This window comes from Perognathus longimembris, chromosome 7, assembly GCF_023159225.1.
Source record: "Perognathus longimembris pacificus isolate PPM17 chromosome 7, ASM2315922v1, whole genome shotgun sequence".
Classification (NCBI taxonomy): Eukaryota; Metazoa; Chordata; class Mammalia; order Rodentia; family Heteromyidae; genus Perognathus; species Perognathus longimembris.
In genome coordinates, this window is record NC_063167.1 from 3,853,805 (window position 1) to 3,875,404 (window position 21,600).

General features: G+C 61.9%; 3 protein-coding genes across 4 annotated transcripts in view; 2 read left to right on the forward strand and 1 right to left on the reverse strand.

The window, feature by feature from the left end:
• Nucleotides 1-376: 376 nt before the first annotated feature.
• Phf13 (PHD finger protein 13) lies at nt 377-8,042 on the forward strand. Its single transcript, XM_048350157.1, has 4 exons — nt 377-764; nt 2,577-2,678; nt 4,730-5,264; nt 5,694-8,042. The coding sequence occupies exons 1-4, from the start codon at nt 726-728 to the stop codon at nt 5,918-5,920; spliced, it is 903 nt and encodes a 300-aa protein (XP_048206114.1). The 5' UTR covers nt 377-725; the 3' UTR covers nt 5,921-8,042.
• Nucleotides 8,043-8,453: 411 nt separating this feature from the next.
• Thap3 (THAP domain containing 3) lies at nt 8,454-13,037 on the forward strand. The gene is made up of 5 exons (XM_048350158.1): nt 8,454-8,573; nt 10,115-10,307; nt 11,445-11,507; nt 11,633-11,722; nt 11,826-13,037. The coding sequence occupies exons 1-5, from the start codon at nt 8,500-8,502 to the stop codon at nt 12,066-12,068; spliced, it is 663 nt and encodes a 220-aa protein (XP_048206115.1). The 5' UTR covers nt 8,454-8,499; the 3' UTR covers nt 12,069-13,037.
• A 604-nt stretch (nt 13,038-13,641) lies between these two features.
• The window catches only part of Dnajc11 (DnaJ heat shock protein family (Hsp40) member C11), a 45,843-nt gene continuing 37,884 nt past the window's right edge, over nt 13,642-21,600 (reverse strand). The window contains exons 11-16 of one of the 2 annotated variants that reach the window (XM_048350155.1): nt 16,347-16,502; nt 15,506-15,575; nt 15,052-15,109; nt 14,809-14,951; nt 14,372-14,501; nt 13,642-14,197 (exon numbers count right to left, since the gene is read on the reverse strand). In XM_048350155.1, coding sequence (XP_048206112.1) covers nt 14,172-14,197; nt 14,372-14,501; nt 14,809-14,951; nt 15,052-15,109; nt 15,506-15,575; nt 16,347-16,502 — 583 coding nt within the window. In that variant the 3' untranslated portion in view covers nt 13,642-14,171. The remainder of the gene's footprint in view (nt 14,198-14,371; nt 14,502-14,808; nt 14,952-15,051; nt 15,110-15,505; nt 15,576-16,346; nt 16,503-21,600) is intronic. The other variant, XM_048350156.1, reaches the window with a different exon arrangement.

Sequence of the window (21,600 nt, forward strand, 5' to 3'; positions counted from 1 at the left end):
GACCCCCCGCACCACAAAGAGCGAGCCTCCACGCCCCTCCGGAGGGGGCGGGGCGGCGCCCGCCCCCCGAGGCCCGGGGAGCGGGTCCCGCCCCGCCCCGCCCGCGCGCAGGCCGAGGCGCAGCCGCTGGTGCCGCCCCTCCCCCACTCGCGGAGCCGCGCGAGCCCCCGCACTTCCCCAGCTCCCCGCCGCCCGGGCCGGGGGGCCGCCCCCCGCCCCCGCCGCGACGCCCCATGGGACTTGTAGTTCCAAGGTGCCCTCCGCACGCGCTCCGGCGGCGCGCCCGGAACTGCAACTCCCACAAGGCACGGCGCCGCGCGCGCCCCACCCCCGCCGCCCAGGACTACATTTCCCGACAGCCCCCACGGCGCTCCCGCCCTCCCTCCGGAGACACGAGCCGAACTGGGCGTCAGGTCGGGGAGCCGGTCGGGTTCCCGCTCGCCGCCGCCGCCGCCGCCCCCCGCAGCGCCTCTCCCGCCTCTCCGCCGCGCCGGCCGCGGGACCTGCATCGCCTGCCCGGCTCGCCGTGAAGCCGCCCGTCTCGGGGCACCGAGCCGGGGACGCGGCACGCCGAGCCGCTCGCCGCCTCCCCCCGGGGCGACCCTTCCCGGTCGGTCCACCCGCGCTCGTCGCGGCCGCCGGAGCCCCCGGCCCCGGGCGCCCCGCGGCTCTGCGTCCTCAGCCCGGCTCCTGCGCTCCCGCAGCCGCCGCCCCCCGCCCGGAACATGGACTCCGACTCCTGCGCCGCCGCCTTCCACCCTGAGGTGAGTGCGACCTGCGCCGGGCCCCCCGGCCGCGACCCCGGCCCGGCCGCCGCTGGCCGGCCCTCCGCCCCGGGAGCCGGGCCGCGAAGCGCGGAGCCCCGGAGCCCCGGAGCCCGGCCGCCGCCCGGCCCGGCCCGCCCTCCCCTCCCCCGCCCCCGCCCCCGCCCCCGCCGGGACGCCGGCGGCCCCCGTGCCGGGCCCGCGCCCACCCCTCGCCCCGAGGACGCCGCTCGCCGGCCCCGCGCAGCCCGAGCCCGAGCCGGCGGCGCCCCCGCCCCTCACGCCGGCCTTCGCCCCCGCGACCCCGGGGCCGCGGCCCGGCGCCGCTTCGCGGGCCCCGGAGGACCCCTCCCCGCCCCCCTCCCCTCCCCCCTCCCTCCCCCGGGGCGCCTCGGGCCCCTCAGAACGGCTCGGCGCCGCGCGGCCCCGCCGCCCATCCCCCGGGCCGCGCCCCGCCCCCTGGCGCCGCGCGCGGCCGCCGCCCCCGCCCCGCCGGTGTGGGGGTCCGCGGCTCCGGGGTCCCCACCCGCGGGAGCCTCCCCGCCCCCGCCCGGCCCCGCCTTCGCGCCCTCCTTCCGGGGCCCGGGCCTCGGGCCTCCTCCGCGCGGCCCCCTCCCCGGCGGGGCTCCGTGTGCGGGGCCGGCGACGCGGGCGGGGGCCGGGGCGGACGCGGGCGGGCGGGAGGGGCCGCGCCGCCCGCGCTGCAGCTCCGTGGGGTTCGCTAGCGTGCCCGGCGCCGCGGTGCCCGAGCCCCGCCGGCCTCCCGCGCCCGTCCCCCCCCCCCGCGGCGGGGCCCCGCACCTTCCGGGCCCGCCGTGGGGCGTCGCGCGCCCTCCGCCTCCCCGAGGGTGGGCGGGTTCCCGGTCCCCGCCGGCGCGGCCCCGGCCGCTCGCCCTCCCGCCCCGCCAACTTCAAGTTGTCCCCGAGTTTGGGGCGGCGGGAGCGCGGGCCGCTGGCCGGGCGCGCGGAGGGCGTTCGCAGAGTGTAGTTTTGGGGGGGAACCTTGCGGGCCGTGGCCCGCGCCTCGCCGCCCTCCCCGCCCCGCCACGGGAGGGGCCTCTCGGAGCTCCGGGGCTCTACGCAAATACCTGGGAGCGAGCGGGGAGGGCAGGGGCGGACGGCGCCCGGACGGGGGGTGCTTGGGCCGAGGGCTACACTGCCCCGCCTCGGGACCCCACGTTGAGGCGGGAGTCCCCGCGTCCGAGAGCCGTGGAACTCCGGAGCAGAACCCTAAGTGAGCGCCCCAACCGCGGGAACGTTCCGCCACCGCCTCGGAGGCCGGAAACGAGCTCGCCGGGCCTCCGGACCGTGCGGGAGTGGAAGTGCCCCCCGGGCAGCGGGGGCAGCGGCCTCCCCCGCCCTGGCTGCGTGGGGGTCGGGGAGGAGGAGGAGGAGAGGCCATTCCGTGTTTGGAATCACTTCTTGTGCTTCTCGTACAGCTACAGCAAGAGTTTCTTTTCAAAATGGAAAATCTGTAACAAAAACGTGGTTATTAGAGCTGGTGATAGGCCTGCAGGGACTAATAGATAAGGCCAAAAAAATGCGGTTTGGGCACCTGGAGCTGGACTTTTTGTACAGGCTTTTTATCTCCTAGCTAGTCTCTCAGTGTTCTTGGCACAAAAGTCTTAATACTCTTCTTTTACTCTTCTGAAAACCCTCGTTTCTTGACTTGAATTTATCTTATCTTGCTTCTGGACTGTAAGTCCAGCAATGTTCCGAATGATCAGCCAAGGTTTCATCTTGCTTCCTTGTTTCTGGGATTCCACTTGGGAACCTCTCCTTCACCCCACTCCCTTTTTTCCCTGTTAACAGGAGTACTCTCCCAGTTACAAGAGGCGCAGGACTGTGGAGGATTTCAACAAATTCTGCACTTTCGTCTTGGCCTATGCAGGCTACATCCCATATCCGAAGGAGGTAATGTGCGGCTTTTTAAGACCTGGTTTTCTGAGTCAGTGCCCTCTCTGGGACCAGCTGGATCTGGGAGGGCTTGCCGGCTATGACCTCAGGCAGCAGTCTGGCTGGTCTGTTCCTTAGGAACTTACATCGGTGTGGGGAGTGGTTCTTAAAGCTCTGATTGATGGAAAATGCCTGCTTGATCTGGAGGCTGGCTCAGGTATATTCGTACCTGCCTAGCAAGTGAAAGGCTCTGAGTTCAGACCCCTGCAATGTCTTCCCAAAACACTTACGTGAAACAACAGAAATGTCCAAGAACAATAAAAACAGCCTTGCAGGCTTGTCTAGTAATGGTCAAGCAAGCTTTCAAAGTTTTGGGAAATGTTTGCTACGGACTTCCTTTAAGGATTGCCAGTGCATCCTGTGGTCAGCTGCCTAGATAGCTACTGTTTCTCACCTCTATTTCGAAGATGAACACATAAGAGGGAGCCCAGGTAGCCCTCCGCATGTGTGAGTCTTCAGGGATGGGGACTTAAACCTTACATCCCATGTAAACAGAGCTCTTTGCCTTAATGATAAAGGTGTGGGCCTGAACTGGGGGGTTCAAACTTCATTGGCTTCATTCATGTTGTACCAGCTGATAGCTGAATCTAGTGATTTTAGGAGGCAGAATTGAGGCACTGGTTTACTCTTCTTACTAGGTGGTGGGTAATTTGTGTTTTATATCACATAGAATGTTGCTCCTATTGGCAGATAATGCACTTGAGTGTTAGGAAGAGCCGGAGAGGTTAGCTTGGTGCTTTAGGCAGTAATGACTTACTTTGACTTACCAGGATTTGAGATGTATCCAGGTTTTTTTGTTTTTTTTTAAATGTCATGGGGCTTGAACCTGTCCCTAAGCTCTTTTGCTCAGACTAGTGTTCTACCACTTTGAGCCACAGCGCCACTTCCAGTTTTCTGGTGGTTAATTGGAGATAAGAGTCCCTCAATTCTCAGATCTCAGCCTCCTTAGCTAGGATTATAGGTGTGAGCCACCAGAGCCTAGCCTAGGCTGTATGTGTGTGTATGTATATATATATATACTTTTTTTTTTTTAACTAGAGTGTCAAGAAGTTCTCAAAACTAATCACTTATAAAAAACTTGTGTGGGGCTGGGAATGTGGCTTAGTGGTAGGGTGCTTGCCGTGCATGTGTAAAGCCCTGGGTTCAATTCTTCAGTACCACATACACAGAAAAAGATGGAAGTGGCGCTGTGGCTCAAGTGGTAGAGTGCTAGCCTTGAACAAAAGAAGTTCAGGGACAGTGGTAGGCCCTGAATTCAAGCCCCAGGACTCCAGGACTGGCCCCCCCCCAAAAAAAAAAATCTTGCCTGGTGCCAGTGCTCACATATGTAATCTTGGCTACTTAGGAGAATGGTAGTTCAGCTCCATTAGAAATGTTTGTTAGGGGCTGGGAATATGGCCTAGTGGCGAGAGTGCTTGCCCTCATATACGTGACGCTCTGGGTTCGATTCCCCAGCACCACATATACAGAAAACGGCCAGAAGTGGCGCTGTGGCTCAAGTGGCAGAGTGCTAGCCTTGAGCAAAAAGAAGCCAGGGACAGTGCTCAGGCCCTGAGTCCAAGGCCCAGGACTGGCCCAAAAAAAAAAAAAAATGTTTGTTAGACTCCATCTCTAAAATAACCAGCAAAAGGCAGGGCTGGAGGTATGGCTTAAGTGGTAGAGCTATGTAAGTCAGTGAGTTCAGACCCCAGTACTGACCACAGTAATGTCTTTGAAGGAGAAACTGTGCACAATCAGGGAAAAACAAAAGAAATGGAGGATTTTCAGATCCACATCCCCCTGCTTGGGAGGAAACCCAGGCCTGCCTCTGATTCTAGGCATGCGCTCCCTGTGGAGACCTACCTCACTTTCCTCCTGAGTCGGGTGGAGGCTGAGGGCCCTGCGTCTTTTTGTCCCACAGTGAACTGCTAGGAAGGCTGGTTCTCCAGATGATGTTGCGAAAAGGCTCTGTGGGGTGGGCGGTCTTGGTCACTCGGGACCTGGCGGTGACAGTGCTTCTGTCCTTGCAGGAGCTTCCTCTGAGGAGCAGCCCCAGCCCTGCCAATAGCACCGCTGGCACTGTTGACAGCGATGGTTGGGATGCTGGCTTCTCCGACATTGCATCTTCCGTGCCCTTGCCTGTGTCCGACCACTGCTTTGGCCACCTGCAGCCCACCCTCTTGCAGAGAGCCAAGCCAAGCAACTTCCTACTGGACAGGAAGAAAACGGATAAGCTGAAGAAGAAGAAGAGGAGGAAGCGAAGGGACAGCGATGTGCCTGCACAGGAGGGCTACAGGGGGGGCTTGCTGAAGCTGGAAGCTGCCGATCCTTACGTGGAAGCTCCCACAAGTCCCACCCTGCAGGAGAGCCCCCAGGCCCCCGGTGACCCCTGCTCGGGCTGGGACTCTGACACTCCCTCCAGTGGGTCTTGTGCCACTGTGTCACCCGATCAGGTCAAGGAAATAAAAACTGAAGGCAAGCGGATTATTGTCCGGCAGGGAAAGCAAGTGGTGTTCCGGGACGAGGACAGCACAGGCAATGACGAGGACATCATGGTGGATTCCGGTGAGTGTCCCTGTGGGGCTGGGGTCCTGAACAAGGGGCTTGTTTGAGCAGTCCTCCCTGGGGAGGGCCACCTGGGCCCTTTCTTGGAGGGTGCTCTGCAGTCCTCAAGGACAGAGAGTGTGGGGAGAAGAATAGGGAGCAATAGCCCAGGTGCCTCCCCAACCTCACAACCTAACAGTGGTGTTGCTCAGAAGTGTACATCTTGCAGAGGACACCTGGTCCCTCCCAGACCCCCCATCTCTGCCTTGCAGTGCACTTGTTGCATGTTCAGAGAGGTGTCAGCATGTGTGGAAGCTGGAATAATCACTTTTGGTAGTGGAGAATGGTTTCCAGTCACATTCAGCTGCTCTGCTTGTGGATGCACGGCTCTTGCGGGTGGGGGCCCTCAAAAGTTTTCCCCCACCTCACCATGAGTTTGTTTCCTGCCAGATGATGATTCCTGGGACCTGGTGACCTGCTTCTGCATGAAGCCGTTTGCGGGCCGCCCCATGATAGAGTGTAATGAGTGCCACACTTGGATTCACCTGTCCTGTGCGAAAATCCGCAAGTCCAATGTTCCAGAGGTGTTTGTCTGCCAAAAGTGCCGGGACTCCAAGTTTGACATCCGCCGTTCCAACCGTTCCCGAATGGGCTCTCGGAAGCTGTTTCTGGATTGACTGTGGGCTGGTGAGGAGGTTCTGGGAGAGGGACTGGACTAGATGGGCTCTGTGGCCCTTCTTGGTTGATTACAGAATTCCCAGCTCTGGTGCAGACAGATCCTGCCATTCAGGTGCCTAAGCAAAAGGACAGGCTGTCTGAGGTAGAAACTGTATGTAGCCATCTCACAAATAAAACCTTAGTTGGCCAAAGCTGCTGCCACAGAGCTCTGTTCTCAGCAGCGGAGGTGGATTGAACGTGGAGCGCAGAGGGCGTGCTCACTTCCCCAAGAGTGGGGCGTGGTCCTCGTGGAGTGGAGCTGGTGTTACCTTGCCACCCTGTGGGACCTGTGTGTGGTTACTGGTTACTCCTGCCTCTGGTGGGGAGACGATCCCTTTCCCCACCTGACAACGAACAGCCATATGTGTGAGTTTCTTCTCTGGTGTCTGTCTGCCTTTAGTGTCCAAGTTGCCCCTTCCTTCCTGGCCCCACTCCTTCCCCTGTGTTGGCTGCTCCTGTTGCCTGAGGGAGCCCTGGGGTGCTGGGTTGCTTGGTGATTCTTTGGTTTCCTGTTGTTCAGAGGGACAGTTGGTGGCCACCACTGGAAAGAGGGTTGAGGAGGCCTGTGTTTATGACTCCTGTTTTGCACGATGTACAAAAAAACCTGTTGTTTTGCACGATGCAGCCGAAGTATCTGGCCGTATCTCACCGGGCTCCTCTTTCTCTGGTCTTGGACAGTCGTAGGGGGTCCTGGAAGGACAGGCTGTTCTCTAGGTCCAGACCACCTGGTCCTCTGTCCTAGCAACAACCCGCAGACTGGACACAAGTGCTGTTCCTACAGTCATCTGGTGAGAACCACTGCGAGGAGCGCGGGTGCTCCTGCGGTGATTCCTAGGGTGCCCTGGCTGCAGGCTGGCCTGCTGCTTTCCCAGGGCGAGGTTGGGACTTAATCCCCATTCTGGTTTGAATTCGCTAGTAGGTAGTAATGATAACACTGGCCTCAGGAACGTGTTGAACCATGCACAGGTCTGCACTAGGGTCCTGGTCTGGAGATCCCCCCCTGAGGGGTAGGGCTGAAGAAGCCAGGGTTTGCACCTGACATCCCTCTCCCCCTCCCGCCCCCTGGAACTCTGCCCTCAGTACACTGGTGCTTCTGGGGCTTGAGGAGGGCTCTGCGCTCCATGTTGTCGTTGCTCTTCAGTTCAAGTACTTGTTCTCAGCTATGTTTCGTAAGGAGATGGGTGTGTGACAAGCATTGTTTCTTGTTAGGCATGGAAAGGGAAGAATGCCCACGTTGGTCCTATTTATTTGCTCTAACTTATTTGCAGTAGGATGGGCCCAGGTTACGCTGCTGGGAGCTTAGCCCTCAAGATACCAGGGGGCTGAACTAGGATCTGGCTAAGGGGCGTCCGTGTTTTGTCCTAATTTCTCTCACACTCTCGTCCAGTCAACTAGCTGTCTTAGCTTTCAAAACTCCTGTTGCTTATATTTAAGTAGAAATAGTTTCCCAAGCTAAGTTTATTGTGAAGATCCCAAAGGAAAATTCTGTAGAGAAAATAGCTGTTGAGAAACAATGTTGGGCCCTTAGGCTGTTGTCTGGCTGATGGGGCGAAAGATCACCCAGGACAAGTTGGGGAAAGAATTTGCCAAAGATCTGCCCCACGATAATGCCTGTCCAGCGTCTTCACCACGAGAATAACCAAAGTTCCAAAGTGTGTTTCTTTTATTTAGTGAGGAGCTCTGTGGGGTTTTAAAAGTGCATTTATGAATCCATGTGGTTGTGGAGTGGAGCGGCCAGCCCAGCCCCGGGCCGGCGGGGCCCCTGGAGACGGTGGGTCTCCTCTCCATTTCTGTTCCTTGGTTTTGCTTCTTTGTTAGAGCGGATCTGCTCCTGTGGGGCACCTGGGTTTGGGGGTACACAGCTGGGCAGCTGTCACCAGCTTAGTCACTGTTCAGGCACGACCCGTCTAGGGGCTCCTGGCTGGTGGTGAAGAAAGGGGGAGAGGGAAGGATGTCACCCCCAAGTCGGCCTCTCCCACGGGCTCCGAGCGGGCCAGTCACTTACCATCGTTTACATGGTTCTGTGTAATTACAAAGTTTATGTGTATAAAGCAAGCTGTTTCTGTGAAACTGTATATTTTGTAAATAAAGATATTACTACTTTGAGGCCGGCGTCTGGCCGCTGGTGTGTTTTGTACTGGCCCCTCCCCCTCCCCTCCCTCCCCTCCCTCCCCTCCCCCTCCCTTCCCCCCCCCTTCCCGGGCCGGGAGGGAAGCCGGTGCCTTGGGGCCTTCCGAGTCTCCCCGGCTGACCTGGCCTGGAGAGGCGTGCGTTTCAGCCCTTGGCTGACTTGGGGGGGGGGGGTCCAACCTGCCCTCCTCCACCCCCCCCCAGCCCTGCCCGGGAGGGGCGGGGCCGGGGGCGGGGCTCGAGCGGTCCGGTCTGGAGGCGGGATCCGCGGCGCCCTCAGCCCGCGGGCCCCTCCGGGCAGGTCGCGGACGCGGGGACCCGGGAGCCAGGCCCGCCTCCCGCCTCGGCCCCGCCCCCCGGAGGCCCTGCCGCCGCCATCTTTGTTGTGGGCAGCGGGCCCGGCTCCGAGATGCCGAAGTCGTGCGCGGCCCGGCAGTGCTGCAACCGCTACAGCAACCGCAGGAAGCAGCTCACCTTCCACCGGTGAGGAGCTCGCCGGCCGGGCCGGGGCGCGGCCGGCGGGGTCCGCGGCCCGCCTGCGCGCGCATCGCCGGAGGTGTGCGGGGCGCTGGGGACGCGGATCCCCGGGGTGCGGGGGTGCCGGAGTGCGGGGCCGCGGGCGAGGAGGGCGGGCGCCGGCCTGGCGGCAGCTCCGGCGGGGTGCGGGGTGCGCGGCGGGGAGCAGCCCTGGCCCCGCGCCGCCCCCCACGCGGGGGTGGAGGTGCTGCTGAGATCTCCACGCCCGGCCGCGGCCCCGCGTGGGACCCCCCCGCCCCCGCCCGCGCCGCTTCCGGTTCCCGGGCCTGGCTGGCTTCGGGTGAGGTTCCAGGTCGCTCTTTGGGCGCCGGTCCCCTGCGTTGCTCGCTCTCGTGGATCCACTCAGTCACTCGCGCGGCCGGGAGGCGGCGGCCCGGGCCTGTGTGATACTCCCCGCTCACTCGGGAGGCTGAGGCTGACCGGGCCGGAAAGCTCGCCAGATTCCATCCCCCGAACAAGGAGCAAAACGAGGCGCCAGTGGTAGAGCGTTAGCCTAACAAGCAGCGAGGCTCTGAGTTCAAACCCAGTACTGCCCCAAACAACCCCCCCCCCACCTGATCTCTTACGAGGCACTGGGGATAGAACCCAGTGCTTGGGGCAGAGGAGACCGTCTTTCTGCTGCAATGTCCCCACTCATTTTCCCTATTTTGGGTCAACTTCTATTTTATTTTCAGGGGTGGAGATTGAGTCCGGGGCTCTGGGCATGATAGGTCAGTCCCAGGGGGCCACACCCCCACCCTGACCTCATCTTAATCTAGGACACTTTTTTTCATTTAATTTTTACTTTTTTGCCAATCCTGGGGCTAGCACGCTTCCTCTCGAGCCACAGCGCCACTTCCAGGTTTTCTTCTGCCTGTGTGGTGCTGAGGAATCGAGCCCAGGGCTTCCTGCGTGCTAGGCAGGCAAGCCCTGTACCAGTAGTGAGCCACCTTCCCAGCTCCTAGGACGCAGCTCGACCCTCTGCTTTTGTCCTTGCTGTCCCCTTCCAGCTCCTTGCTTGGTGGCTGTCACTCCCCGTGCTGGCTCGCAAGCCGTCATCTCACCCGGCCTTGTGGGTTAGGCGGGCACCCCCCTCCCTGGGTGCCACCCGCCAGGCCTTTGGAACATACCCACATCTGTCCTCGGCGCCAAGCTAGCTCGGGTCACAGCTGGTGTCTGCCCAGGGTCTCCAGGGACCCCCCATCTGCCCGAGGCCCCGTGCCCCATGTTCCTGTTGTCCCTTCTGAAGGCTGCACTGTCCCCTGGGCCATCTCTGCTTGCTCTCAGCTGTCTCAGCCCCCGCAGACCCCCTTTCTGCAGCGGGCTCCTGGATGGAGAGACCCCAGCCCAGCCGCTCGGCAGCCGGCAGGGGCCAGCGGCATGGCGGCTTCGGAAGCCATCTCCGGGTTCCTGTTAACAGCTTTAGTAGAAGCGTCTGGAAAGTGGAGGTGGTTTGGCCACGTGGGGTTCCTGGTTCTAAAGCTGTCCCGCGGCTGCTCTGCTTGCAGGTTCCCCTTCAGCCGGCCCGAGCTGCTGAGGGAGTGGGTCCTGAACCTCGGCAGGGCCGACTTCAAGCCCAAGCAGCACACGGTGATCTGCTCGGAGCACTTCCGACCCGAGTGCTTCAGCGCCTTCGGCAACCGCAAGAACCTCAAGCACAATGCCGTGCCCACCGTGTTCGCCCCCCGGGACCGGGCGCAGGTGGGGCGGGCGCTGCTGCCCCTGAGCTCAGATGGGGGGGTGGGGGGCGTTTGCGGGGGAGCCAGAGGGGAGGCTGTACCTAGCTACTGGGGCTGCAGTCTGAGGGTCTGGGGTCAAAGCAGGAATGTCGCCCTCGCCTCTCCAATTAACCACCAGAAAGCCAGAGGTGGAGGCGCAGCACGAATGGGGGAGCACTAGCCTCGAGTGAAAAGGCCAAGCGAGAGCATAAGGTCCCGAGTTCAAGCCCCAACATTGGCACACACACACACAAAGCTGTTAATTTAAAACGACTTTAAAAATGAACCCTGCAAGCCCGGCACCAGTGGCTCACACCTGTCATCCTAGCTACTCAGGAGGCTCAGACCTGAGGATCAGGGTTCGAAGCCAGCCCAGGCAGGAAAAGCTGCGACCCTCTTATGTCCAGTGAATCAGCAAAAGAGCAGGAGTAGCGCCGTGGCTCAGAGGGTGGAGTGCCAGCCGTGAGCCACCAAGCTCGGGGCCGGTGCCCGGGCTGAGCCGGAGGCATGCGGGGCCGAGAAGCTGGTCTGGTTGGGGCGGTGCTGCGGGGTCTGGGCTGGGGGAGGGATGCAGGCGGGCCTGGGGCGGGAGGGGCCGGTGGTGAGGACCGTGCGGCACTTGGGTTTGGGGAGTGGGAGCTGAGCTGGGCTTGGGGACGGAGGGCCAGGCATTGCTCACAGGGAGCCGCACGGCCAGGGCTTGGTGCTGGCCTCGCCTCGGGGTGGGGGGGGACGGCCATCCCTTGTCCAGCAGACAGCAGGGAGAGGGAGGGAGGCCTCACCCGCATGACCTCATGACCGCCCTGCTTCCGATGCCTTCCCTGGGAGGTGGGGTTCTGCACCGGAGTTTCAGGGGCGCACGTGCAGCCGCCGCCTTGCCACCTGTGGGCCCCCCGAGTCGGGAGGGCCGAGCTGGCCAGGACCCTGGAGCAGATGCTTCCTGATTCCCCGAGTTTGGCCGTGTGTGCGTGTGCGTGCGTGTGCGCACACCCACAGGACCTGGGGCTGGTGTGCTGGGGCGGGCGCACAGCCCGGGCTTGGGAAGAGTTCCTGGGGTGTGGGCCGCAGGAGGCAGAGCAGCGCGGGGCGCCCCCCCTTCTCACGGCTGTGTCTCTGACAGCTGGCGGGGGTCAGCACGGAGCCCGCGGGCGAGTGTGGAGACGGGAACGCCGCGGCGGGAGAGGTGAGCGTGTTGGGGTGCCTGGGGCGCTCTGCCCCGGGGCTCCTGGGGCACCGCCCGGGCGGGGTGATTGGGGACGGACAGAGGCAGCTGCTCCGGGCTGAGGCGCTGCCGGGCTGCCGTTGCAGGTCCGCCCGGAGGCGGGGGCTGGGAGGAGCATGGAGGCCGCCCCGGGGGAGCACCCCTCGCCCGGGGGCCCCGAAGACCCCTCGAGGCAGGTAAGACCCGGGGTGCGCCGGGGTGCGGCAGGCCGGGGCCTCTCAGGGGCGTGGGGCCCGCCGCCCGCGGGCAGCTCCGAGCGCCCCTTCCCTCTGCTCTCAGGTTTTGCCCCCGAGCCTGGCGGCCCCCGAGCCTGCAGGGCGGAAGAGGCCGCCCCCCAAGTGGCCATCTGACCACAGTTACGCCCTTCTGGACTTAGACACCCTGAAAAGAAAGCTCTTCCTCACCCTAAAGGAGAACGAGAAGCTCCGCAGGCGCCTCAGGGCCCAGAGGCTGGAGATGCGGAGGCTGTCGAGCCGCCTCCGGGCCCCCGGGGAGGGGCGGCAGCCCGAGCCCGGACGCTGAGCCCCGCAGCGAGCGGCGGCTGGGGACACAGACAGCTTCTGGGCGCCGCCGCCGCCATGGCCAAGCGGCTCAGAAAGGCGGGCGGGGCACCGGCGGCTCGGCAGACGCCCCACGCCAGGCCGCTCGGCACACGCCCCACGCCAGGCCGCGGCTCCGCTGGGCACCGGCCGCTCGGCACACGCCCCACGCCAGGCCGCGGCTCTGCTGGGCACCGGCTGCTCGGCACACGCCCCACGCCAGGCCGCGGCTCCCGCCCCACGCAGCACGCTGGGCGACTGTGGCGGGCACCCGGGCTCGAGGAGCTGGCCAGTGGTGTGGGCTCTTCCCCGTCCCGTCCGTGCCCCCCGCCAGGCTGCCTGCGGCTCCCCACAGCCACCGAGCAGGCTGTCCGCCCGTCACCAGCTCAGATTTCTGCGTGAACACAGGAATAAAGTACCCGTAAAACCCCAAAGGCAGTTCCCTCCCTGTAGCTTCTGCCTTGCCGCAGCTAAGACATCTTTAGTGGGTGATGACTGCCTTCGGCTACAAGAAGTAGTAAATTTAATAAAAGAGGAGTGTGGCCTGCCTACTAGCAAGTGTGAAGCCTAGAGTTCAAATCCCAGTCCTTGGGGAAAAAAGCTGGGCACTGGTGGCTCACGCCTGTAGTCCTAGCTGCTCAGAAGGCTGAGATTTGAGGATCGCAATTCAAAGCCAGCGTGAGCAGGCAAGTGTATGAGGCTTTTCACTAATCAGCCAGCAGAAAGCTGGCAATGGCAGTCGCACAGCTCCAGTCCTGAGCTCAAGGACTGGGCCCAGGCACTGAATTCAAGCCGCGGCACTGGCACAAACAACTGTAAGAACTGAAAGATCCCAAATCCTAACTGCTAACTGGCAGAGTGCGGGTCCATTGCTCACCCGCGGAGGAAGGGGCGGGAGCCCTGGAGGTGCCACTCCTAAAGATGCACACAGAGACCAGGTGGGACAGGTTTATTGTGGCAGAGCGCCGTTACAGTCAGCTCGGAGGCGGCCTGGCGCCAGCCGAGGGCATGCAATGCCGGGGGGGGGCCTGCTCGTCACTGCTTGTGAACACGGAGGTCATTACTACAGAATCGGACACTTGGAACTGCTTTAAAAACGGGGAAGGGGTCATTAGCAATGCTTGGGTGCCAATCGTGGGCTCTGCCCCCGGGGCCTGTGGCCACAGCCTGGGCAGCAGCTGCTGGAGGGGCCCAGAGTGCCCACTGACGTTCCTGGACCTGCTGTGGCTGGCCGTGCAGGGGCGGCCAGCAGGGGGCAGGGGCAGGGCTGGGGAGCCCAGAGGCCCCAGGACAGCCGGGGCCGGGGCTGGGGCTGGGCTCGGCCTGACGAGCAGCAGCGCCACCTGCTGGGCGCCCGCAGGACGCACAGGCTCCTGGGCCAGCGCTGGGGCTCCTGCCCGCCCTCCTGGCACAGCTCCCCTCTTTCCAACCCTGGACCCTAGAGGCGAGGTTGACCTGCGGGGCGAGGGCCACGAGCTTGCCGTGTCCCCCGGTGACAGGACCCCACGACAGGCTGGGCCCTGGGACCCAGAGGAATGACTGGAGAAGCCCTGGGAACGGGGAATAAAGAGACGGATTTCCAAACCTGTTTGTTCTCTCACAAAATGCAGTTTTATAAACCCACAGTCCTCTCCGGGTTCGTGTAGTAATATTTCAGCAAAGAAAGGTGGCTTCGGGAAGTGCCGGAGCGCGGCCCCTGCTCCGGAGGCCCGGCGAGGCCCGCCTTCCTCTCCGTCCACGCGCCCCGTGGTCGGGGTGGCGGGGGAGGCGCGCTCCTGGGGCAGGGGTCCCGTACATCCCTCCCGGGGACGAGAACTCCAGGCAGCGGGTGCTGCGGGCCGGACGCCACGGCCAGGCCCCGCCCTCGGGAACATGATCCTCGGGGAAAGAAGGACGTGGGGGCCTGGGCTGGGGCCGTCACGGCCGCGTGCAGCCGGCGTTGCGTGTCCCTTCACATAATTGATAGATGCCGCCTTCTCGAGGAGAAAGAAAAACATCCGGGTATCCGGTCTTCCCTGCCTCCAAATTTGTACATTCCCAGGAAAAGGTTTTTTGAAGCCTCTTAGAAATCCCGTCCTCAAGTAGTTTATCCATCGGTGTCGATCCTGTGAGCTGGAGGGGGGGGGGGGGGGGAGCCGGTCAGGCTCAGGCCCCGGGTGCCACCCGCCACCCCCCCAGCAAGCCGCCCACACAGCCCCCTGGTTCCTGGGGCACACAGGACCTGCAGCACTGACCCCAGCCCCCGGGGGGAGGATGGGGGGGACGGGACCGGGCGCTGCCACTCACACTGCTTTGGTATCCTCAGGGCCTCGCTGTCCGGTACCATCACCTGGTGCAGCACACCCCGGAACTGGTACAGCACCCGCAGGTTCTTCTCCTCCCCCACACAGGGGTCGTAGAAGCCCGGCAGCCCGGCCTGCCGCACAGTGGCCGGTCGGTCACTCGGGCGCACCCCGCTCTGCACCCGGCACAGCGCCGGACCCGCCTCGTCCTGACCCGCGGAGCCCGCCCTCCTCCACACGGCCGGTTCCGCCAGGCGCTCCTCTTCCCAGGCCAAGACCCCGGGTGCGGGAGGAGCCCGCCCCACCCAGGACAAGGGACCCAGTGCGAGGGCCGGGACGGCAGCACACGGCCTAGTGAAAGCGCTGCACAATCAACGAAGGAAGGCAGGGAGCGAGGGGAGGTGACGGGGCGGGAGGAGGTGGGGAGGGAGGGCGGGGCACCTTGGAGGCCTCGGTGAGGATGAGCTTGGAGTCCTTCACCAGGCACTGCAGCGGCACCGTCACGTCGATCACCTTCACCTTCTCGCTCCTCCGGCTCTTGTCGTTGACAAACTTCCCGTACCAGGCGTTCACGATGATGAGCCCTGGGGACGGGACGCGGCCGTCGGGGCAGGCCGGGCCTTCGCCAGACCCGTCCCCTCGAGGCCTCCAGAGCCCAGCCCAAGAGCAAACCCGTGTCCTCACCCATCCTGGACTCCTCTGCCTCGATGATTCTCCGGACGGACTCCTGCATGAGCCGCACCTGCGGACACAACGCCGCCGCTGCACCGCGCTGCCTCTCGGGTCGGGGCGCAGGCCCGGCCTCGGCCTGAGCCCCACAGGAGCCCGAGGCCTCCCGGGGGGGGGGGGAGCCCTCTGGAGAGGCCCGATGCACAGCCGCTCAGCGCACCGGCCGCACGTGGGTTCAGACTTCACGCAGGACGCTGAGAAAGGACCGCTGTCCCCGTGTCCCCACCCGGCCAGGACGGACGGCCCCTCCGTGGGGCGACACTGCCGCTGGCTTTCCTGACTCCCAGCCCCACGCTGCCCGTCCGCACCCTAAGGTCCAGCACAGGCAGCATGTGGAGGAAGGGGGCGCTGGCGGCTGCCCGTGTCGGGCGGGGCGTCCGGGGCGGAGGGGGGCGGAGGCGGCACTTACGGCGGCTTCGGCCTCTTGCTTCTTCTGCAGGATGTCGCTGGCCGTGTTCTCCCGCTGCTTCTCCAGCTCCCTTCCCCAAGACAAGCACAGCCGCACGGTCACCCCTGCACCCCGCCACCCCCGCCTGTCCCCACACCGCAAGCCCCACACGTCACCCGCACGCGTCCCCGTCACCCCGTGTCCTCACACACGCGTCACCTCACACCAAGCCCCACACGTCACCCGCACGCGTCCCTGTCACCCCCACGTGTCCTCACACGCGTCACCTCACACCAAGCCCCACACGTCACCCGCACGCGTCCCCATCACCCCGTGTCCTCACATGTGTCACCTCACACCAAACCCCACACGTCACCCGCACGCGTCCCCGTCACCCCCACGTGTCCTCACACACGTGTCACACCTAACATCACCTCACACACCAAACCCCACACATCACCCTGCGCGTGTCACCCCACACGTCACTCCCAGCACCACGTCACCTCCCATACGTCGCCCCGCCGTGGGCTAACAGGGCCTTGCTGTCTGATGACCGCAGCAGAGCCCCGCGCGGCGTCCGAGCCCCGGGACACAGAGGCCCACGAGAGGAAGTCCCGCCTTCTCCAGGCTCGGGCCCCGGGCCCTGCGGCCCTGTCCGCACGCACGGCAGAGCGCAGGCGCCAGGGAGCAATGGCCCGTTCCCCGCGCCTGCGTCAAGGCCGGAATGGCGGGGGAAGGCCCCAGCCTCGCGCTGCTTCCCTGGCCGCGGCGCCTCGCTCAGCACCCCGCTAGGGTCTGACGCCATCCCCGCTCAGAGGCGGCCCCCACAACCCGGAGCGCGCCCCGTGGCCGCGGCACTCACTTCTCTTTCTGCGCCCTGAGGTATGGCTTGATGATGAGCCGGTGCATGGCGAAGTAGAGCACGAGGGGCCCCGCGGTGGCGTAGAACACGGCGCTGGGCAGCAGCTGGTCCGTCAGGTGGATGGGGAAGAAGTAGGTCTGACTGGCCCTGTTCAGCCTGGGGAAAAGCAACGCCACACGCCAGGATGAGCCGCGCTGGGCCCGGCAGGCCGGAGGCCCTGGCCGCAGGACGCCGCCACTCACGAGTGCGACCGGTCGGACAGCAGCCGCACGCCCACCGCCCCCAGGGCCCACGGCGCAGCCCGGCTGTGGGGCTGCGGGACTGGAGAGGCCACGATGCCCACCACAGGACGCAGAGCCAACGCCGGCCCCCCACGCGACGCCCCGGGGCTCCAACGAGACAGCTGGGAGGCCACACGAAGCAGTTCCCGCCGCAGGGGGGTCTCGAGGACTCCACCGGGTGCGGCGCACTGCCCAGGCTGGCCTGGGACTCCTGCCAGACGCGGGGACTCAGCCCTGAATCTGGAAAGCGTCGGCCCCAGGAAGGGGGTCTGCGGAAGCACGCCGGAGCTGGGAGCCCCAGTGCTGGGGCGAGGGTGGGGCCAGCCGGCTCCGCTCTAGCCAGTGGGCGAGCACTGGAGTGACACTGGAGTGACAGCCCTGAGAGCCAACTGCGGCTGCCACAGCAAGCCTGCAATCCACACCCCGTCACGTTACTCCCTCTGCGCCAGGTACCCGTGTGCACAGAGCCGGGCTCCTCCGGCTGGCCTGGTAGCCCTGGACGACTTGAGCCACACCTCCAGCCCGCCTTGTTGCTGGGTATACAAGGGTGGCATCTCACACATTTCTGCCCAGGCTTGCTTCAGCTTCAAACTGGGATCCTCTGGATCTTAGCCTCCTGAGTAGCTGCAGTTTCAGCCTGAGCCACCAGTGCCTGGAACATTTCTTTTTTTAAAGGAACAACAATACACCACCACTACGATCTCCCACAATGAGAACGAAGCAAGCCCGGCGCCAGCACCGGCATGCCAGGGTCGCAGAGCAGCTGCTCTAGCTTCTGTGCTGAGGCAGAAGACAGGGAAGAAGATGGCGGAGGAGAATGACGGAGCCGGTGGTGGTGTGCGCTGCGCAGGCCCTGAGTTTCCAGCACCACACACATACAAACAAGAAGAAAAAAATGGCACTTGTGGGCGCCGGCGGCTCCCACCCGTCATCCTAGCTACTCAAGAGGCTGAGATGTGAGGATCCAAGTTTCAGGCCAGCTGAGGCCAAAAAGTCCCCGTGAGGCTCCTATCTCCAACTAACCACTCAAAAGCTGGGCGTGGCACTGTGGCTCAAGTGGTAGAGCGCTACCCTCGAGCACAGAGAGGCTCAGGACCAGGCACTGAGTTCAAACCCCAATACTGGAACAATAACAACAACCAGTAACCCCCGAGTTCAAGCCCTACAACTGCCAAAAAAAAAAAAGAGACACATTTCACCTGAGGAACAAAGTATAGAAAGAAATCAAATGGGTGACTCCACCCTTCAGAACTGGAGACACTATACAGTTCAGGTGCAACAGTGTCAGCTGGAGTAAAAAAACCTGTCAGGGGCACAAGGCTGAGTCCACACCCCACAACACACACAAATCCTCCATATTAAATGAAGATGCTACTGAAATTCTACCTTTGTCCATCATGGCCCCTATCACTGCAGAAGGCACAGTCACCAGGACCCCCCACGCTCAGCCATAAAGTAGGTTTCCTGCAGAGGAGGGAGGCCCCAGCTCAAGATGCAGAAAAAGCTAAGGGATAGGGCTGGGAATGTGGCCTAGTGGCAAGAGTGCTTGCTTCGTAAACATGAAGCCCTGGGTTCGATTCCCCAGCACCACATCTATAGAAAACGGCCAGAAGTGGCGCTGTGGCTCAAGTGGCAGAGTGCTAGCCTGGAGCAAAAAGAAGCCTGGACAGTGCTTAGGCCTTGAGTTCAAGCCCAGGACTGGCAAAAAAAAAAAAGCTAAGGGATAGCGCCCCAGGCCAAGTTCAACCACTCACCCACCCCAAACAAAAACAAGTATCACAAACACAGAATAACAAAGTTCACATAAAATTGGAGAAACCCTGTATTTATGAAATTAACTAGTTATGAAAAATCTTCTTGCAAAAAAAAGCAAATCCAAACTTAGATGATCTTACTAGTGAATTCCACCGACAACGAAAGCAGCAGTAACTCACCATTGTTCTGTCAGAAAGCCAAGAAGGGCATTCCCTAACTCATTTTACAAGGCTTTCACAGCTCATTCCCAAACCTAACAAATACATAATAACAAAGGAGAATTACAGACCAGCATTCTTGGTAATGATACACACAAATGTCCCTACCAAGATGCTTAGCAAATCAAATTAAACTACACAGAGAGGATGATATCATGATCAATTGGACTCCCCCGTCCCAGGAATAAAGCTGGGGCTCACACCTGTGATCCCAACTACTCAGGAGACGGATGTATCACAGTTCCAAGGTCAGCCTGGCCAAAAGAGCTAACGAAAGCCCACTGGAACCAAGAGCCTGGGCGTGGTGGCACCCATCTGTGGTACCAGCCAGGAGGAGGCCACAGGAAGGAGGATCTTGTGGCCTGAGGTTGGCTGTGGCCGTGGCTCCCATGGTACCACGCCCACACAATGAGAGCACACCCTACGTTCAATCTCCAGTGCTGATAAAAAGCAAATAAAAAAAAACACAACAAACTAGTATGCCCGCATGGCAGTGAGCTTGGCCAGCACTTGGGAGCCCTGGACAGGAGGATAAAAAGGTTAAGGCCAGGGGCTGGGAAAATGGCCCAGTGGTAGGTGCTCACCTTGTATACATGAAAGTCCTGGGTTCGATTCCTCAGCGCCACATATATATAGAAAAAGCCAGAAGTGGTGCTGTGGCTCAAGAGGTAGAACACTAGCCTTGAGAAAAAGAAGCCAGGGACAGTGCTCAGGGCCTGAGTTCAAGCCCCAGGACTGGCCAAAAAAAAAAAAAAAAGAAGTTGTTTAAGGCTAGCCTAGGCTACTGGGTGAGGCCCTATCTCAAAACAAAGCAATAAAATTCTGGGTATGGTGGCTCCTATGTGTACACTTAGCCCCTAGGAAAGCGGAGATCTGGAAGACTGCAGTTAGAAGGCTGCATAGACAAAAAGGTGGGTACATAAGTGGCTGTCATCACATCTACACAGGAAGCACAAACAGGAAGACTACGGTCCAGGCTGCAAGGCGTACACATCGGACCCTATCTGAAACATAAGGAAAGCAAAAAAAGGGCTAGGGATGGGGGCGTTGGGGGCTCACACCTGTACATCCTAGCTACTTGGGAGGCCTTGAGATCTGAGCATCAAGTTCAAAGCCAGCCCGGGCAGGAAAGTCTGTGAGAGTCTTCTCTCCAATTAGTCACAGCAAGCCAGAAGTGGAGCTATGGCTCAAGTAGTAGAGCACTGGCCTTGAGCACAAAACTCAGCAACAGCGTCCAGGCCAGAGTTCAAGCCTCAAGATGGGCATGGCTCAAGTGGAGTAGTTCTGTCTAGCAAGCGAAACACCCTGAGCTACTCAAAACGTGGTTCATCCAATAAGTGAACCAAGGCAGCAAATTATGACTACCTGCTTTTGCTGAAATCAGACCCCGAGAATCTGAAATGCACCGAACTCTAAAGCAGCCAGTCAAAATGCAGGCCACCAAGTGCTGCAGAAGCCCCTTCAGCTAAGCTCGTAAGGTACACAGGAATAGCGTGTCACCCCCAGTGCGCTCACTGGGTCCACACACGCATCCTGAGGGCTGGCGTACAGAAGGCGAGCGTGCGCAGGAGCGTAGAGATGGACGGGCTATTCACAGCCAGCACACCGCTGCGTCACCACGGAAACTCAGCTGAAATGACAATGCATCTTCTCTCCAAAGAGGCGGCCTCAGCCTTGCGATGAGAATCCAACCCGAAAAACTCGGGGTAAAAAGGAGGCTGTGAATGCAGAAATCACCCTGCACCAGCCTCAGGTGCTCCCCACCGGTGTGAGGGGGTAGCGGAGGCCAGGTCTGAACTTGGCGAGCAGCTTTGGCTCATTTGCAGAACCGAGATGGGCTGCTTTCCGGCAGGCAAACACCGAGTGCTGTTCAGAGCCAAGTCTGGACAGGAGCAGAGGGCAGGGGTGTGAAAGCCTAGTCGGTGGGGTGGGGCTGATTGGGGCACTGAGGTGACCAGGCGGTCCTAGCGATCGGGTCACGCCAAGGAGAGAGGAGCCCACCGGAGGGGCAGGCGCATTTCTAGCCCGAGGTTTTGAGCAGGGTGGCACTGGGGGGATCTCTCTATCTGCAAGGACAGGCGGTGGGGAGAGGGGTCGGAGCAGGGGAGCATGATGAGGGCCAGTGCAAGCTTGGGTGTGTGTGTGTGTGTGTGTGTGTGTGTGTGTGTGCGTACATGCACATGCACGGGTGTGCGTGCCTGAAGGCAGCAGGAGGGGCCCAGGTCTTGGATGTGTGACGTCTAAGTGAAGCTGGGGAAGAAGTTGGACGTGCAAGCCAGTCCCTTCATATCCACCAAGCAAGGGCTCAGGCATGCTTTGCTGTTGCATGTAACACGGAAGAGAATTTCACAGCACCTACACCCAGCTCCTGTGCACGCAGATCACCTTTCCATGAACACATGTTCAGCAGAGGAGGTGCATCCGCCCCCTAAGGTGTTGCTTCTATTGGGACAGGCTCTTACTCTGTGTTTGGGGCTAGCCTTGAATTCAGTCTTGCACTGCTGGGGTTCCAGGCATGCGACACCTTGCCAGGCTGCATTTGGATCTGAGATGGCGGAGCCCATGGAAACAGAGGGCTGGCTGCATGCAGGCATGGGAGATCTACCAAGTTCTCGGTGCATGAAGGTGCTGAGAGTTAGGGGACCAGATTGGACCCTTTTGGGGTAAGCCAGACAGCAGCGCCTCCAGGTAGGGGCTGAGCCAGTGAGATCGGGAGTCCAGTGTCCTAGAACCCCAGCCCAGGGAGCTCTAAGTCAAGTGGCCCCCTGCCGGGGTGCGGGGATGCCCTGCTGATGGCCGAGAAGGGCTGGAGTGTGGCGGGAAGCAAGGGAACGCAGCCGGCGTTTCCGAGGAGCCAAGGCCGGCCGCAGAATGCCACCACCCGCCGTCACCCGTGCCCCTGGCGAGGTGAGGCCCGAGCGCATGCTGGACCTCGATCCCCGTCACACACCCGACAGAGAAGCAACGACAAGACAGCGCCAAGGCCAGCCCCTCCACCGC

Excerpts from the sequence above, each read along its gene's own strand:
- Phf13 (XM_048350157.1), top strand. The coding sequence starts at position 726 with ATGGACTCCGACTCCTGCGCCGCCGCCTTCCACCCTGAG. Across the intron at positions 765-2,576 it reads CCGCCGCCTTCCACCCTGAG|GAGTACTCTCCCAGTTACAA; the intron begins GTGAGTGCGACC and ends CCCTGTTAACAG. Across the intron at positions 5,265-5,693 it reads GGACATCATGGTGGATTCCG|ATGATGATTCCTGGGACCTG; the intron begins GTGAGTGTCCCT and ends GTTTCCTGCCAG.
- Thap3 (XM_048350158.1), top strand. The coding sequence starts at position 8,500 with ATGCCGAAGTCGTGCGCGGCCCGGCAGTGCTGCAACCGCTACAGCAAC. Across the intron at positions 10,308-11,444 it reads CCCCCCGGGACCGGGCGCAG|CTGGCGGGGGTCAGCACGGA; the intron begins GTGGGGCGGGCG and ends TGTCTCTGACAG. Across the intron at positions 11,723-11,825 it reads CCGAAGACCCCTCGAGGCAG|GTTTTGCCCCCGAGCCTGGC; the intron begins GTAAGACCCGGG and ends CTCTGCTCTCAG.